This window comes from Leptonychotes weddellii, chromosome 1 (genome assembly GCF_054177405.1).
Source record: "Leptonychotes weddellii isolate Sample4059 chromosome 1, ASM5417740v2, whole genome shotgun sequence".
NCBI classification, from domain to species: Eukaryota; Metazoa; Chordata; class Mammalia; order Carnivora; family Phocidae; genus Leptonychotes; species Leptonychotes weddellii.
The window spans coordinates 173,140,689-173,155,088 of record NC_138369.1 but is presented as its reverse complement, the minus strand read 5'-3'; the positions used below and the strand labels follow the sequence as shown (position 1 = coordinate 173,155,088).

At 34.4% G+C, this 14,400-nt stretch overlaps 1 protein-coding gene across 2 annotated transcripts in view; it reads right to left on the bottom strand.

Annotated features, from left to right (window-relative positions):
* Positions 1-14,400, bottom strand: part of NCAM2 (neural cell adhesion molecule 2) — a 470,380-nt gene that overhangs the window by 71,849 nt on the left and 384,131 nt on the right. For both annotated transcript variants that reach the window (XM_006727618.2, XM_031031149.2), the window contains exon 12: positions 10,087-10,260. In XM_006727618.2, coding sequence (XP_006727681.1) covers positions 10,087-10,260 — 174 coding nt within the window. The remainder of the gene's footprint in view (positions 1-10,086; positions 10,261-14,400) is intronic.

Here is a 14,400-nt window from a genome sequence, read left to right as displayed (position 1 = left end):
CATGTTTCTTTTCTACTACTCACAAACATCTTTCGTATATAAATTAATTTCATTTCTTCATACCATTTATTTCCCTGATTTATAAAATTATATACATATAGAAGAGTTCATTAATTTTATTAAAAATTTAAAAATTATTTGTATAGAAGCTCTTTTTATCATTATAGCAGAGACCAGGCTGAGTACAGAATTATGAATGAATTTGGGTCTTCATATTGAGGTATGTGGGGAAGTTTCCAGCATACAAATAATTTTACTTAAAGGGTGTTATTTCACTCAATTTCCCTCCTAGACTCATTACCTGTATATTTTGATCTATGCAGTTTAAATTCATTAAGATTGCTATGATATATAAATTTCTAAGTTAGCTCATTTTTTTTAAACGGGCACAATGAAAACAGTCCAAGATATTCTTGTTTTGATTTTTTACATATAGAATTATTTCCATTACATTCAAATTAGAACAAATTTCTTTTAACTGAAAATACTGAATTAATGTGGATTACTTTTATCCCCCTTTCTTTGCAATTTGTGAGTTTATTGCACTTGTATTTAAAATAGATGATTTTTGCAGTCAATTTCTCTTTTACCATGTGAAATATACTCATTAAAATGATAACCATTTTTCTTCAGGCATATTTATGTTGGAAATAGTATAATTGTAGAAAATATTCCTTGTAGAGAATTTTTTAAAGCACTGGAATTTATTACGATTTTAAAATCTGCAGTAGTTTAGAGCTAATTTTAAACAATTATTATTTAAAATTGTTTCTGGGCGCCTGGGTGGCTCAGTTGGTTAAGCGACTGCCTTCGGCTCAGGTCATGATCCTGGAGTCCCAGGATCAAGTTCTGCATCGGAGGGGAGCCTGCTTCTCCCTCTGACCCTCCCCCCTCTCATGTGCTCTCTGTCTCTCTCATTCTCTCTGTCTCAAATAAATAAATAAAATCTTTAAAAAAAATTTAAAAAATTAAAAAAAAAATAAATAAAATAAAATAAAATTGTTTCTAAAACTATAAAATTGAGTAGTAAGATATATGGAAATCCAGTGTCACCCAGGCAACTGTAAATAGATTAAAGAAACATTGGAATAACAATCTTAAGTGTAATTTGAAATGATGCCTGACAATATATCACAAAACAAAAGAAAATGTATGATGATATATGTTTCAAGAACACAGACAAAAACACACACAAAGGTAAGAGAAAAAAAAAAAAGGAAATTCATTTTATAGTTAAAAGGGACCATTGTGTGTTTGGTTGGTGGACAGGGGAGACAAAAGACAGAAAGACCTAAAAGGATGATGGTGTCATTTGTCATGCAGGGACATTTTCTGGGGTGCATTTCCAAAAAAAAACAAAAACAAAAAATAAATAAAACAAGTTTTAAGTAACAAAGATATATCAATTATTTCTTTCATTATTTTTAGTGGCACCATAACACAACACAGAAAATTCCTGATAAATTTCGGAAAGTGACATATTTGAAGAAATACCTGTGTGAGCTTACTCTAGCTTTAGTTGAGTTATGATGCTCATTGTCATTATTTTACATCTGTATTTTAAACAATCACTAGCTTTCTTTTTAAGTATGAACAAAAGCAAAAAGATTTTATATTCAATAATGATCACAGAAAAACATTTATAGGCCATAACTTCAATAAAATGTTTCCATTGACAATGTTACTTTCTTTCTGAGTCACAATTCAGAACAAAAGAGGACCAATCCTGTATAATTTCACTACAAAAATTAATTAATAATTTCATAGAAAGAAATCTGCCCTATTATATTACTATTCACTCTGTTTATAGATATAGCATTGTATATATACAGTATGTTCCTCAATTACCACTGAAGAATCCAGGAACTGTTGAATAATCTGAAATCTATTGCATGATTAGTGGGTTTTTGAACAAAAAAACTTTGAGGTGACTATCAAATAGCATGTTTTTCAATAGAGAGCTGGTTTTATTAAATTATCTTTTGGATTTGTAAAGAGTTCTTGTGGTTGCATATTACACAATATATGCAACCTTACACTGTGTCCCTATCTGATGGTCTTTGTTATTCTGGGTATTATTGCGAAAACTGCCCAATTTTATTTTATTTTATTTATTTTTTCTAAAGATTTTATTTATTTATTTGTCAGAGAGAGACACAGCGAGAGAGGGAACACAAGCAGGGAGAGTGGGAGAGGGAGAAGCAGGCTTCCCACGGAGCAGGGAGCCTGATGTGGGGCTCGATCCCAGGACCCTGGGACCATGACCTGAGCCGAAGGCAGACACCTAATGACTGAGCCACCCAGGTGCCCCAAAACTGCCAAATTTTAGAGCTTAATTTATATTTAAAATTTCTACTGAATGTGCATATGAAGCTAGCTAGTTTCCAAAAAAATGTGAATTTTTTTTTTGCCTATAAGCAGCACAAGAGAGCAGAAAGTTAGATAATTATAGGTACTATCATTAGCAAGTAACATTGACATGCTCATTTTTCTTAAAAGTGTAATTTTCAACACTATGTCATCAATATATAATTTAATACTGTTTTAAAAATTGAAAAAACCCACATATAAAAATATAATGTTACATCAAAAATTATAAAAATCTGTATATGAAGATGATATGATAGGGGAGGTAAACTAATTAGACCTACAGAAGTTTCAGAAAAGTCTCAGGAATTTTAAATCCAAAAAGATGAAAGCACAAAACTGGATGATCATCAAACATTTAAACAATTGAACTCTCCTGCCCTCTCCTCAGATTTAAGAGAAGATGAATTCCTCTTTCTCACCTCAACAGAAGATGAAAGATCTATTATCTGGATAAGCGGGACCGAAGAAGTTTTGTACTCTGGAATTCTAAACATAAGGGAGCATGGAGTTGATTTGCCGGACAAACTTTGTGGGAAGCATCTGACACCATTTGACAGAAACTGCTTTTCCAAATTGTCCCTGTAGCCAGTTATGCCAATAATAACTGAACAACCTCAAAATGATACCCAAAAATAGTTACTATTTCACAGACCTCTGTTGATGGGGAAGTTAGAAACCCATCTGATGTCAAGGCTTAAAAAGCCCTACCTTTGTGCAGAGCTTAGGGGTGATTTTTTTCTTACTTTTAAATGCACATATTCCGGCAAGGATCACCAAATACTTGGGGTACGTTTCCAATGTGAATGACAGAGAGCAAAACAAATAACAACAACAACAAAATAAGTCTAGGAAAAGAAAACCAAATCATGGAGCAAAAATAACTCTGAAGAAATATTACAATTATCGGAGAGATAAGAGAATATATTGCATACATTAAATAAATGATCAGAGAATGAAACATTTAACAATTTTAAAAATTGATAAGTAAATTGAAAAATATAAGTGTTAAAAATTTAGGGTAGAGCAAAAGATAAAAGTAGAGACAATGAGAGAAAACACAGGAAATATGGGAGGATTACTTGAAAAAAGCTAACATTTGATTAAGAAATTCTAATACAAAGCAATGGGAAAAAAATTACAAAATAATTGTGCCAAAATCTATCTTACTTCTAAAGGGCATTAATGTCCAGTTTTAAAAGCTAAACAATTCTCTGAAGCAAATAATGTAAAAGCACACTTCGTAGGCCATATCAAGCCTGCTGCACTAAGAGAAAGTGACGGGGGTGGGGGGCGGTGGGAAGATCGCAGAGCATGGAGGTGATTCCTAGTGAAAAACTAAAACATGGAGGAATTAGGTGTTCTAACAGTGCTGTTTGTACATGGAAATCCCATGCATGTAATAAATAAACTTTTCATTGTTGATGTGGAGCCTCCGCCTGAATCTATATAAATGATATTAAGCTTGTGGTTTTGGAGTATTCAAGCCAGAAGGATTCTTTGAAAGCTGCTGGTTGAATTTAGGGCGCCCCCTTTGAGAGAACGGAAGGTACTGGAAAGTAGCATCTCTTGGGGTGCCTGGGTGGCTCAGTCAGTTAAGCGGCTGCCTCCGGCTCAGGTCATGATCCCAGGGTCCTGGGATGGAGCCCCGCATCGGGCTCCCTGCTCCGTGGGAAGCCTGCTTCTCCCTCTCCCACTCCCCCTGCTTGTGTTCCCTCTCTCGCTGTGTCTCTGTCAAATAAATAAATAAAATCTTTAAAAAAAAAAAAAAAAAGAAAGTAGCATCTCTTTAGTTGCATTGAAATTTTTCTTAGTATTTGATCTATTAATCTTTATTCCAATTTAAGCTCCTATTTAAAATCAGTTTGTGGACCTTTCAGGCATAGGCATGTGATTTGTAAATCCAAACTTATACTTCAAAACAATCTTGGAAAAACTCCTTCACAAAGCTGAAAATGGATTTCTCTACCATACAAGTTGATTTTTTTCCTTCAGATTTCAATTAAAATAGAACTAAGAGAACAAAAAGAAATTCTACTATAACCTTAGACCCAAATAAAGCAGAGTATATAATAATCTTGGTTGAGATTGAAAGGGCATCTATGTGTGATTCTAGCTGGCTAAACATTTCACAAATTAAAAGAAATAGATTATGCTATCTGAGAGAATTGTTCTATGCTCTGATAAAAAAAAACTTGATATTTTAAAATGTTAATTTTTCATTTTTTATTTTGAATACTGAAAAATGAGTAGCTGTTTTGCAAGATTATTATCTTCTCTTCATTTGTGCCCAATGAGGTATATAGAACATGCTTACAAAGTGTTAAATGATAGGGTAATGAAAATGTCATGTATCCTTCCCAATCAAAAAGTCTTGCTACACCTGTGATACATATTTTTCACTCAAAATTAAATGTCAGAATGGCTCACATTCGAAGTTTGAATAGTTCAAGTTGTTGATATCAGATTTGTTCACAACTCTCCATGTTTCAAAATTTAGTTTTGTGTCACATCAGTGATTGGATGATCAGTAAGACTTCAGCTAAACCTTGAAGAATTTAATAATTGGTCTAGACCGTAACTGCACCCCAAACCTAGGGCCAGGTGCAGAGTGAGCAGGTGAAATTCACAGGAAATTAATTAATGACTTACTTAGAATCAGAATCTACTAATAGGAATTTTTTTTTTGATAAAATTTTCTTGCTTATGCCACACAATCAAGCAAGAGCTGATATTTATTTCTAGGTAAAAGTAGATACATGAATAGTATATAATGAATTATAGATATTTATGAACAAAGAAAAGTAACTGAATGTCAACTAAACTCATGTAAATTAAAATAAATAAATAAAACCATGCTGAGGGTAAAAAATAGTAGCTGAAATTTTCATGACCATAGTAACTGTCTTTTCACAGATAAACCTAAATCTATATTCTAACAAATGCCTCAAAGGCAATGAGTACAGTTATGCTTACAAAACTCTCTTAAACTTTAAGATGAATGATCAGTTCAAACTATAAAGCAAAGGCACAAAAGAAGCATCTCTTCACTATTCAAAACTATGTATATGCTTTAAAAAATGTCTTCAAAATTTCAACAATACAGTCATAAAATCAAGTCTTTTAAATATGGTAACAATTAAACATACCATTTTCAAAAATCTTTTTAAATGCACATATTATCTCATAGAAAAGGAAGGCAAACTCTGAAATATGAAAAAATGATGTGGATGGGGAGACCTGAAGCTAGAGGAGCGGCCATGTAATTGTTTTTCTATCAGTTATTGCAGTCTTGTGGAAAATCTCACTGGTACTCAGACAGCTGAGAGCTTTTGCACAGATCTGTAATACAGAAGATTGGATTTGAATGTCCTCACTAGGGAAAGAAGAAAGAGGGAGATTTGAGGCTTGGACCCCTGCATGGAGCCAGGAATGTCAAAGCTCTTGGAAGCAAGTAAAAGTGTGGGCTAGAAAAAAAATTTGTTTGGCTTGGCCTTGAACCAAATCCCAATTTGGCAAAGGGGGTTGGATAAGAACTTCTTGAAAATTAGTAACTATAAACCTGCTCTCATAGTACAGAAACTCTCAAATCAAGAAATTAATTTAGGGTGCTCCGATGCTTCCACCTTTGGAATGTTCCAGGGCAACTACCCGAAGCAAAAGAATATCTTCTGTGGAAGAACACACCCAAACCCCAGGGCTTGTACGATTCTAGTAAATCGGATTAACAAAATATGAGATTATTTTAAATCATATAGTATACTACTAAACAAGCCACCATGAGTGAGATACTGTTGAGACATACAATGAACTAATATAACTTACATACATTAAAAATATGACCATTAAAGTTTTAATAGTTTTAATGGCAGATATAAGTGAATTAAGAATTAGTGAACTAGTAGAACTGAAAAATAACATGGTGAAGGAATGAAACACAATAAAGGTAAAGAGATACGATATTCTAACTTCCCAAATAACAAGTGTAGCATATAACTTGGATTATCAGAACAAATGAACAGAGAGAATGAGGGAAGACATAATATTCATATTCAAGAAGGTAATGATGATGACATTTTCCAGAATTGATGAAAGACATGGATCTTCGGATTGAGGAATACAATGAACCTCAAGCAGAAAAGATAACTCCACATTAGGACAAGCGATTAAACCTCAAGATAACCAAATTAGATATCACAAAACCAGCTTAAGAAAAGAAGTCAAAATATTTACAAAGAACAACTTCTAGCAGGCTTTAAAATAAGGGAGGACAGAAGAGAGTAAAATACTCTCTTTAGATTACCAAAGGAAAGTAATTATCAAGTTTGAATTGTATACTCAGCTAAACTATAATTTGAGAACAAAGTCAAACTAAAAAAAACTTTTTTTAAGATACATTTTTTGAGAAATGAATGAAAGCTATGGATCTGTTTTCCATAATATGTGCAGACGATTACAAAGTTGAAGACAATTTTTAAGATTTTCACTATTGTTGAAGCTTGCCCTCTGCTCAAGACCATTGAATTTTCACCCTTAAATCAAGCTGCATCAGAGAGCTGTGTACTGGGGCCACATTCTTTAGATCCTTTATAATAATTCTTTTACTAAATTACTCTGTTCTTACATCTTTGTATTGAATTGAAGTACAATGTTCCCATTGAAGCAACTATGTAATCACTTCTCTCTCAATTGTAATCCTTTTCCAAACCACTGATGACTACATCACATAATCTCACAACTCACATGCACACAATATCTATCATACCTGTTCTGGACCCTGTAGTGTAGTCAACCATACATACATGGGGTGGAGTGAAGAAACATGTTTAAAATGTCCAACTTTAGCCATTCGGACAGGCTGTTCTTCTTTCCTTTTTCTCTCCCTCTCCCCCTTCCTGTCCCTTCCTTCTTGCTTTTCTAAGAAGAAACTTCTAAATAACAGTGATATTTCAACTCTCTAATTCATATTTAACTTGGTCAGGCAAATTGCTCCCTAAATTCTCTATATAATTCCTTCCACTAGCTATCTAAAGCACATTGCAACAAACACACGCATTACATGTTATATATATTTAAATTTTATATTATAAAAATTATTTATATATAAATATACTTAAAATTATATAAAACACTTACAAATTTTATACATAAAACACACTGATATATATATAATGGGTCATATTCATACTTTATAGGGCAGTAATTTGTGTTCCACTTTCTCAACTCTTAACTGAATAGAGGATAAAAAGTGCAGTACAGGCTTTGCAATCAGATTTCCCGTTAGGTGGGGCACCTGGGTGGCTCAGTTGGTTAAGCAACTGCCTTCGGCTCAGGTCATGATCCTGGAGTCCCGGGATCGATTCCCGCATCGGGCTCCCAGCTCGGCAGGGAGTCTGCTTCTCCCTCTGATCCTCCCCCTCTCATGCTCTCTGTCTCCCATTCTCTCTCTCAGATAAATAAATAAAAAATCTTTAGATTTCCTGTTAGGGGCTGAATTTTGGTTTCTCCATTATTTACCCATATTCCTTTACAGATAAGAAGCTAAACTTTATAGTCTCAATTTTTCCCTTTATATAGATAGCCCTCAGCTTCATCCTCTGTAAAACAGAAGATATTGATAATACCAAATTCTTCAGTTTGTGCTCAAAATCGATTGATTTGATTTATTTTCAGTTCTTAACACAGTGACTAAAATAGAATGAATATTTAGGAACTAGGAACTGATTTGTGTCCCTACCCCCCCCAAACACACCCTCCCCCCACCCCCCACCCCCATCCCCACCCCCACCCACCAATTCATATGTTGAAACCAAAACCTCTAATGTGATAGTATTTAGAGGTGGGTCTTGGGGAGGTGATTAGGCTTAGGGAGGTCATGAAGGTGGAGCCCCATGATGGGATCAATGTTCTTATAAGAAGTGGAAGAGAAACCAGGACTTTGAGTATTCTGGTCTCACTGGCAAGCTTTAAGCTGGCCCAGTCTGAAAGCATTGGATATCTCATTCACTTAACTTCCTTGACTGATATTCAAGACTCACCAAACAGGTTTCTGACTCATATTTCCTTTCCTACGTAAAATACTCACAGGTAAAGAATATACCTATTATATATATTCTGAATGTCTAATTTCCAGGACAGTGCTTTCTCATTGTGAATTAGCAAATGTCCTTTCTTATATATCGTTTTATAAACACAGAAACCTGCTTCTGAGAGATGGATACATGGAGTAACAAAATCAGGTTTTTGAACATGAACAACTCCATCAGATCAAGGCCATTAAAAATCCTTCATGATGTTGCAACTTTGTAAAAAGTCTTGGGAGAATCTGTTAACCTTCTTCAGCAGGGTGGAGGGATGAGGTGTGGTAGTACCATTCTGCCAAGTTTAATTTCTCTAATATTCAGCTTTAACATTACTTTTCTTCTTGGTTGTGCACAAACACCCCCACTCTGAGTGTTCTGTAGTGTCAGTAATAATTCATTTTTCTTTCTGTCTCTCACCTTTCATCTCTCTTGTTTTCCCGCTCTTAAAAAATAGAATTCTTGAATCTAGGATAATGGTTTCTTCCATTAGAGTCCCAGAACTCACTTGCTCATTCTTTTGGGATACTATCTTCTCTCCTGGACCGCATAGCATTTGCACAAAGAACATTACCTATCCAAATCCTCTCGTCATTAAGAGAAATGATAAGGGCTGACATGTTTGGGGGGCATTATTTGAAGCATGTAGTAAATGACTGATGACAGACTGGTGAATATTTCTGGCACTTCTATAAAAAACATATAGTTACTCTCAGTAAAAATGGAACAAGGAGTGCCAACATTGGTGGAACTACAATGATTTTATCTGTTCTGTCTCTATTGTCCACTAGGACAATTCTTCACAGGAGGGCTCATGGTTTTCTTCACAGGACAGCTCATGCCTTTTACAGAGCCCTTACACCATACATGTCAGGATCATGCCAGGGCCAGGACCAGCAGAGGAGGGACACTTTGGAACAATAGTGTCCTCACTATTTTCTTTACTGTCCTTTTGGACTATGCAATGTAGTTCTATATCCCAACCAATAGAGTCCCCCTCTTATAATTAATTATCATTTCCTAATTTAGCTTCTTCTTTTAATGGGAAAAAAATCACAATTTCACAATGATGAAATTCTATATGTGAAAAGAAGTGCTGTAAATTGTTTTAACTTCTTAGAATTAGCTTATTCTATTACTCAAAATGCCATAATTTATAGGAAAAAGCTCAGTTTTCAAAACATAATTTTGAAATAAATTCTAGTAGACAGATAATTTTTATAGATGGCTTCATAAATATATAAGATTTCTACATTTTACAGTATGACTTTTACAACTACTTACAGAAGAAATCTTACAGATAAATGAAAAACAAACATATTTCAGAATATTCAGCCATCAAATTTGACATGTCAGTAGTTGTTTTTCTACCACCAAGATTCTAAATATTAAATTTTCTCCCCTAAAATTGAACTTTGGTGATTTTGCTAAACTCTTCCATCTTTATTAAAGATGAAAACTTTCCCACTCTCTATTAAAAGTATTCTCAAGAAGAAAAGGGCAATGGAAATGTCTTCCCAGCCCTACTTTATTAAAAGAAAAAAAAAAGTACACATCGAAGAAAAATAAAAACCCAATCACACAAGAACACTGAAGGTCAGTTTGAATTAACCAACATACTTTGAAATCACTGACTCACTTTGAACTCCATGGGAGCGTACTATTTTCCAGGTTTCTGATGCCACTTCTTTGACATCCACTTGATAGTGATGAATAGGCACACCTCCGTGGGAGTCCGGCTTGTTGAAAGAAACCTTGGCTGTGGTCTGTGACAGCTCTATAATCTTCACTCCATAGGGACTGGATGGCACATCTACGAAAAAGTGAAAACAAAGGAAATGTAAGCCAGGTAATATGGATGGCCATTATTAAGACTTAATGGTATCCTGACAATTAGGAATAAAGGAAAATTGCTCCCTATGTCACTTAATATATTTGAATTAGAGAGCTTGCATAAACTGCTGAATGATGCTTTCAAATTGCAAGAAAGTATACATTAGTCAATCTTTATAACTATAGAAAATGAAGAGTAAAATATTATCAAATTTCATTGATTGAGGCAATAATTTTACTTCTTCCTTTTCTATACAGTATGGGGATTTTATTTGCATTCAAGGAAAACAAGCTCCTGTTTGTGTGTGTGTGTGTGTGTGTGTGTGTGTGTGTGTGAAAGAGAGAAAGGGATGGAGGGAGAATGCAGGTATAATTAAAAATATAAGAAGAAACAAAGACTTTATTGAATCATTAGCATAAATATCTTTTGTGAAGATGTGAGATTTATTTTCTTTTTGTTTAATAAAATTATGTTAATAATTTTGGGGAAAGTGTTAAGTTTAGAGCAAATGTCATTATGAACTAAATAAAACTGCAAACTACCTATTTTAGTTTAACTTATGTATTATTTAGCTAAAATAAAGCTTTATGTGGAATATTTAAGTTGTAATCCTTATATTTTAAAAACAGCTATAAAATCTGTCTTGTGTGTTTTGTGTCAATCCATTACTCACATTATTTCAAGCTCAATAATGTATGCTGAATGAAACTTTATTTTCCAGTATACAAAACCTTATAAACAATTAGCAAAAATGCTAAAGAGGTAAGAGGAGAAAATAATAGAGAAAAAAGTCTCATGAGGAAATTAATGAAACTTCTACTCCAGAAACATGAAGAATTAGAGGTACGTTAAGTATTGAAGGGATCTCTCTCAGTTTCTCTTTCTCCCCCGCCCTCTTTTTTTTTTTTTTTAAGTAATCTCTACACCCAACCTGGGGCTTGAACTCATGACCCCAAGATCAAGAGTCACACACTCTAGTGACTGAGTCAGCCAGGTGCCCCTCTTCTCTTTCATTTCAATATCACATTTGAAATAATCATAAAGTTGTAAATTTACATATAATTTACTTAAAATATACACATATATTATAAAAATATATAAGGGGTGCTTGAGTGGTGCAGTCTGTTAAGCATATGACTCATGGTTTCAGGTCAGGTGGTGATCTCAGGGTCGTAAGATCGAGCCCTGTGTCAGGCTCTGCGCTCAGTGTAGAGGCTGCTTAAGACTCTCTCTCCCTTTGTCCCTGCTCCCTGATCTCTTTCTCTCTCTCTCTAAAATAAATAAATAAATCTTTAAATATATATATATATGTAAATATATCATCTCTGAAATTAATTTTGTAAAAACAACAAAAAAACTTGATTGAAAATAACACGTAAATGCAAATTCCTGTTCTGATACAAAGATTCATATAAAAACCTCTAATGGCTATCAAAAGTCAAGTGTGCCTTATATGCTAGACTTGAAAGAGAGCACTGTGGATCACATAAAAATATGCCTTATAAATGGTACTGAGCAAAAGCCAGGAGGGCAGGTTTATGGCCTTTTAGATATGAATATTGTAGAGACATCCAACAGTGTACATTTCAGCTCTAATTAGTAACTGTAAATTATTTGGATATCCTATTAAGTGCATTATGGGATAACTCTAAGGTCTGGAGATTAATGTGCAGAATACTGATGTATTCCAAGTCATATGACTATTAAAATCTTACCTGGAAATAAAAATTTTATTTTATTTATTTTATTTTTTTAAATGTTTTATTTATTTATTCATGAGAGTCAGAGAGAGAGAGAGAGGCAGAGGCAGAGGGAGAAGCAGGTCCCCGCCTAGCAGGGAGCCCTATGTGGGACTCGATCCCAGGACCCTGGGATCATGACCTGAGCCAAAGGCAGACACTTAACCATCTGAGCCAACCAGGCGCCCTGAAATAAAAATTTTAAATGACCTTAAAAATCTATGAAAGTTGCCATACATAAACATTATCATAGTTTCATGCTTCTTTAATCCCAGATTATGACTGTAGGTTCTTTTCATCTATAGGCTTGACCTAAAGTTTGCATTAAATATATATGTAAATATAAAAATATATATACATATATATATACTATATATATATACATATATACACATGTATATATATATATATATACCCACATGCTGATTGTTTATAATAAGACTGCCAATTCTTCACCTCATGCCCATTTACTCTCTAATGTCAGCCAGGTCTAAATTGGATATCACAGCAATTATAATCTTCAGTTTAAGGATACATTTAAAAAGGAAAAGTGCTAAGTACTGAAGGGGGGAGGGAGAGATGCGATACATCTCGGGCTCCACCTCTGACCATACATTCAGAATAGACATGGTCTTTGGTTCTTATTCAGACCACAGAGGCATGCACCATTAGCTGAGCTGTGCCCTTGACATGAGACAACCACAGAGAAATAAGAGGCTTTTTTTTGTTAGCACAAAGGTACCATTACCAAAACTTGAGCCAGTGGGTATCTTTATCTAGCCAGATAGTCTATTTTCAGACAGGCTGACTCTTACCCTGGGTTTTCATTTGTATTTATTTTTTGTTGGACTCCTCTTTCTGTTACCTGACTAAAAGAAAAAACATGCTTATGACTTGCAGCTCTCGTATCTTCCTAAATACTTTTTTTCTTTTACATTCTGATTTTATATTCCCAACCACTTGCTGACTACAAAATTATTCCATACTTATATACATGCATGCATATATATATATGTGTGTGTGTGTGTGTGTGTGTGTGTGTAACATTGAGAAAAGTGACTGGATTATGCTCAGTCCCCAGGAAATAGATGATGAATTAAACATTTCAGTAATTAAAAATAATATACAAAGGTACAGAACCTATTCAAGTGAATAGGGTCTAATATGCCTAGAACCAATATCTCTAATTCATCCCTCCACTCTCCACTGTTTTATAGTCACATTCATCCTCAAGTCTATCTCTTATATACATCACAATAAGTCACGAAGTTATTTTCATCATTCCCACATCATAATTCTTGTGTTCTACTCTTCCTTCCTGTTTCCACGTTAAGCCCAAATCTTATCTGCCTCTATCTGCATGATTAGTGGCTCTTGGCTTCCTTTTCTATTGGACATCTCACCAAATTTCAATCCATATGGCATGTAAATGCAAAATCAATCTTTCTAAAGCACCACTCCAATCACGTCACTTCCCTGAGTAGGGTATTCAGAAGCTTCCTCCTCTTTATAACATCAAACTTAGACTTTTCAGTCTGGCTTTCAATATCTTGAATTATCTAATCTCACTGGGTCTATGCAAACAGAGGATCATATTGTAGAAGACTGTCAAACACAGTCCTATGTTTCCAATGGGGCTTGTGGATATTGAATTCCATGCGCAAAGCTCCCATCATTGTCAGCATGTTTTTCTAAACTGCTTCCTAGCACCTTCCATTTCAATAATTAATGAATGTCAACCATCGCTGAATGAATAGAACAATTGTACAAACACGTGTTTCTTTCTTTATTATTTATTTTCACCTCTACTAGAACCAGCGTAGAGTTAGATGAAGAGCCTGGATATATATCTTCAGAATCTATGGATCCAAAGTCTGGCCCTGCTACTTTTTTTAACTGCAATCTTGGACAAATTCTTTGTATTTTCATCAATATTTTTTCTTACTGAAGTGGAAATTAGAGTAATATCCACTGCTAAGGTTGCTAATAAGGATCAAGTAATGCAATACACAAAACAGAACCTAAGATATACTTGGCAAAAGTTAGTCACTGTCATTTTGTTATCTCTCCCTGATAACCATATTCCTGCTATTGCATTATTGCGTATCCACAATGTCAATATTTTATTTTATTTTTTTTAACTGAGGTATTATTTATTTATGACATATTTACAGACTTACAATTTTTTTAAAGATTTTATTTATTTATTTGAGACAGAGAGAATGAGAGAGACAGAGAGCACATGAGAGGGGGGAGGGTCAGAGGGAGAAGCAGGCTCCCTGCCGAGCAGGGAGCCCGATGCGGGACTCGATCCAGGGACTCCAGGATCATGACCTGAGCCGAAGGCAGTCGCTTAACCAACTGAGCCACCCAGGCGCCC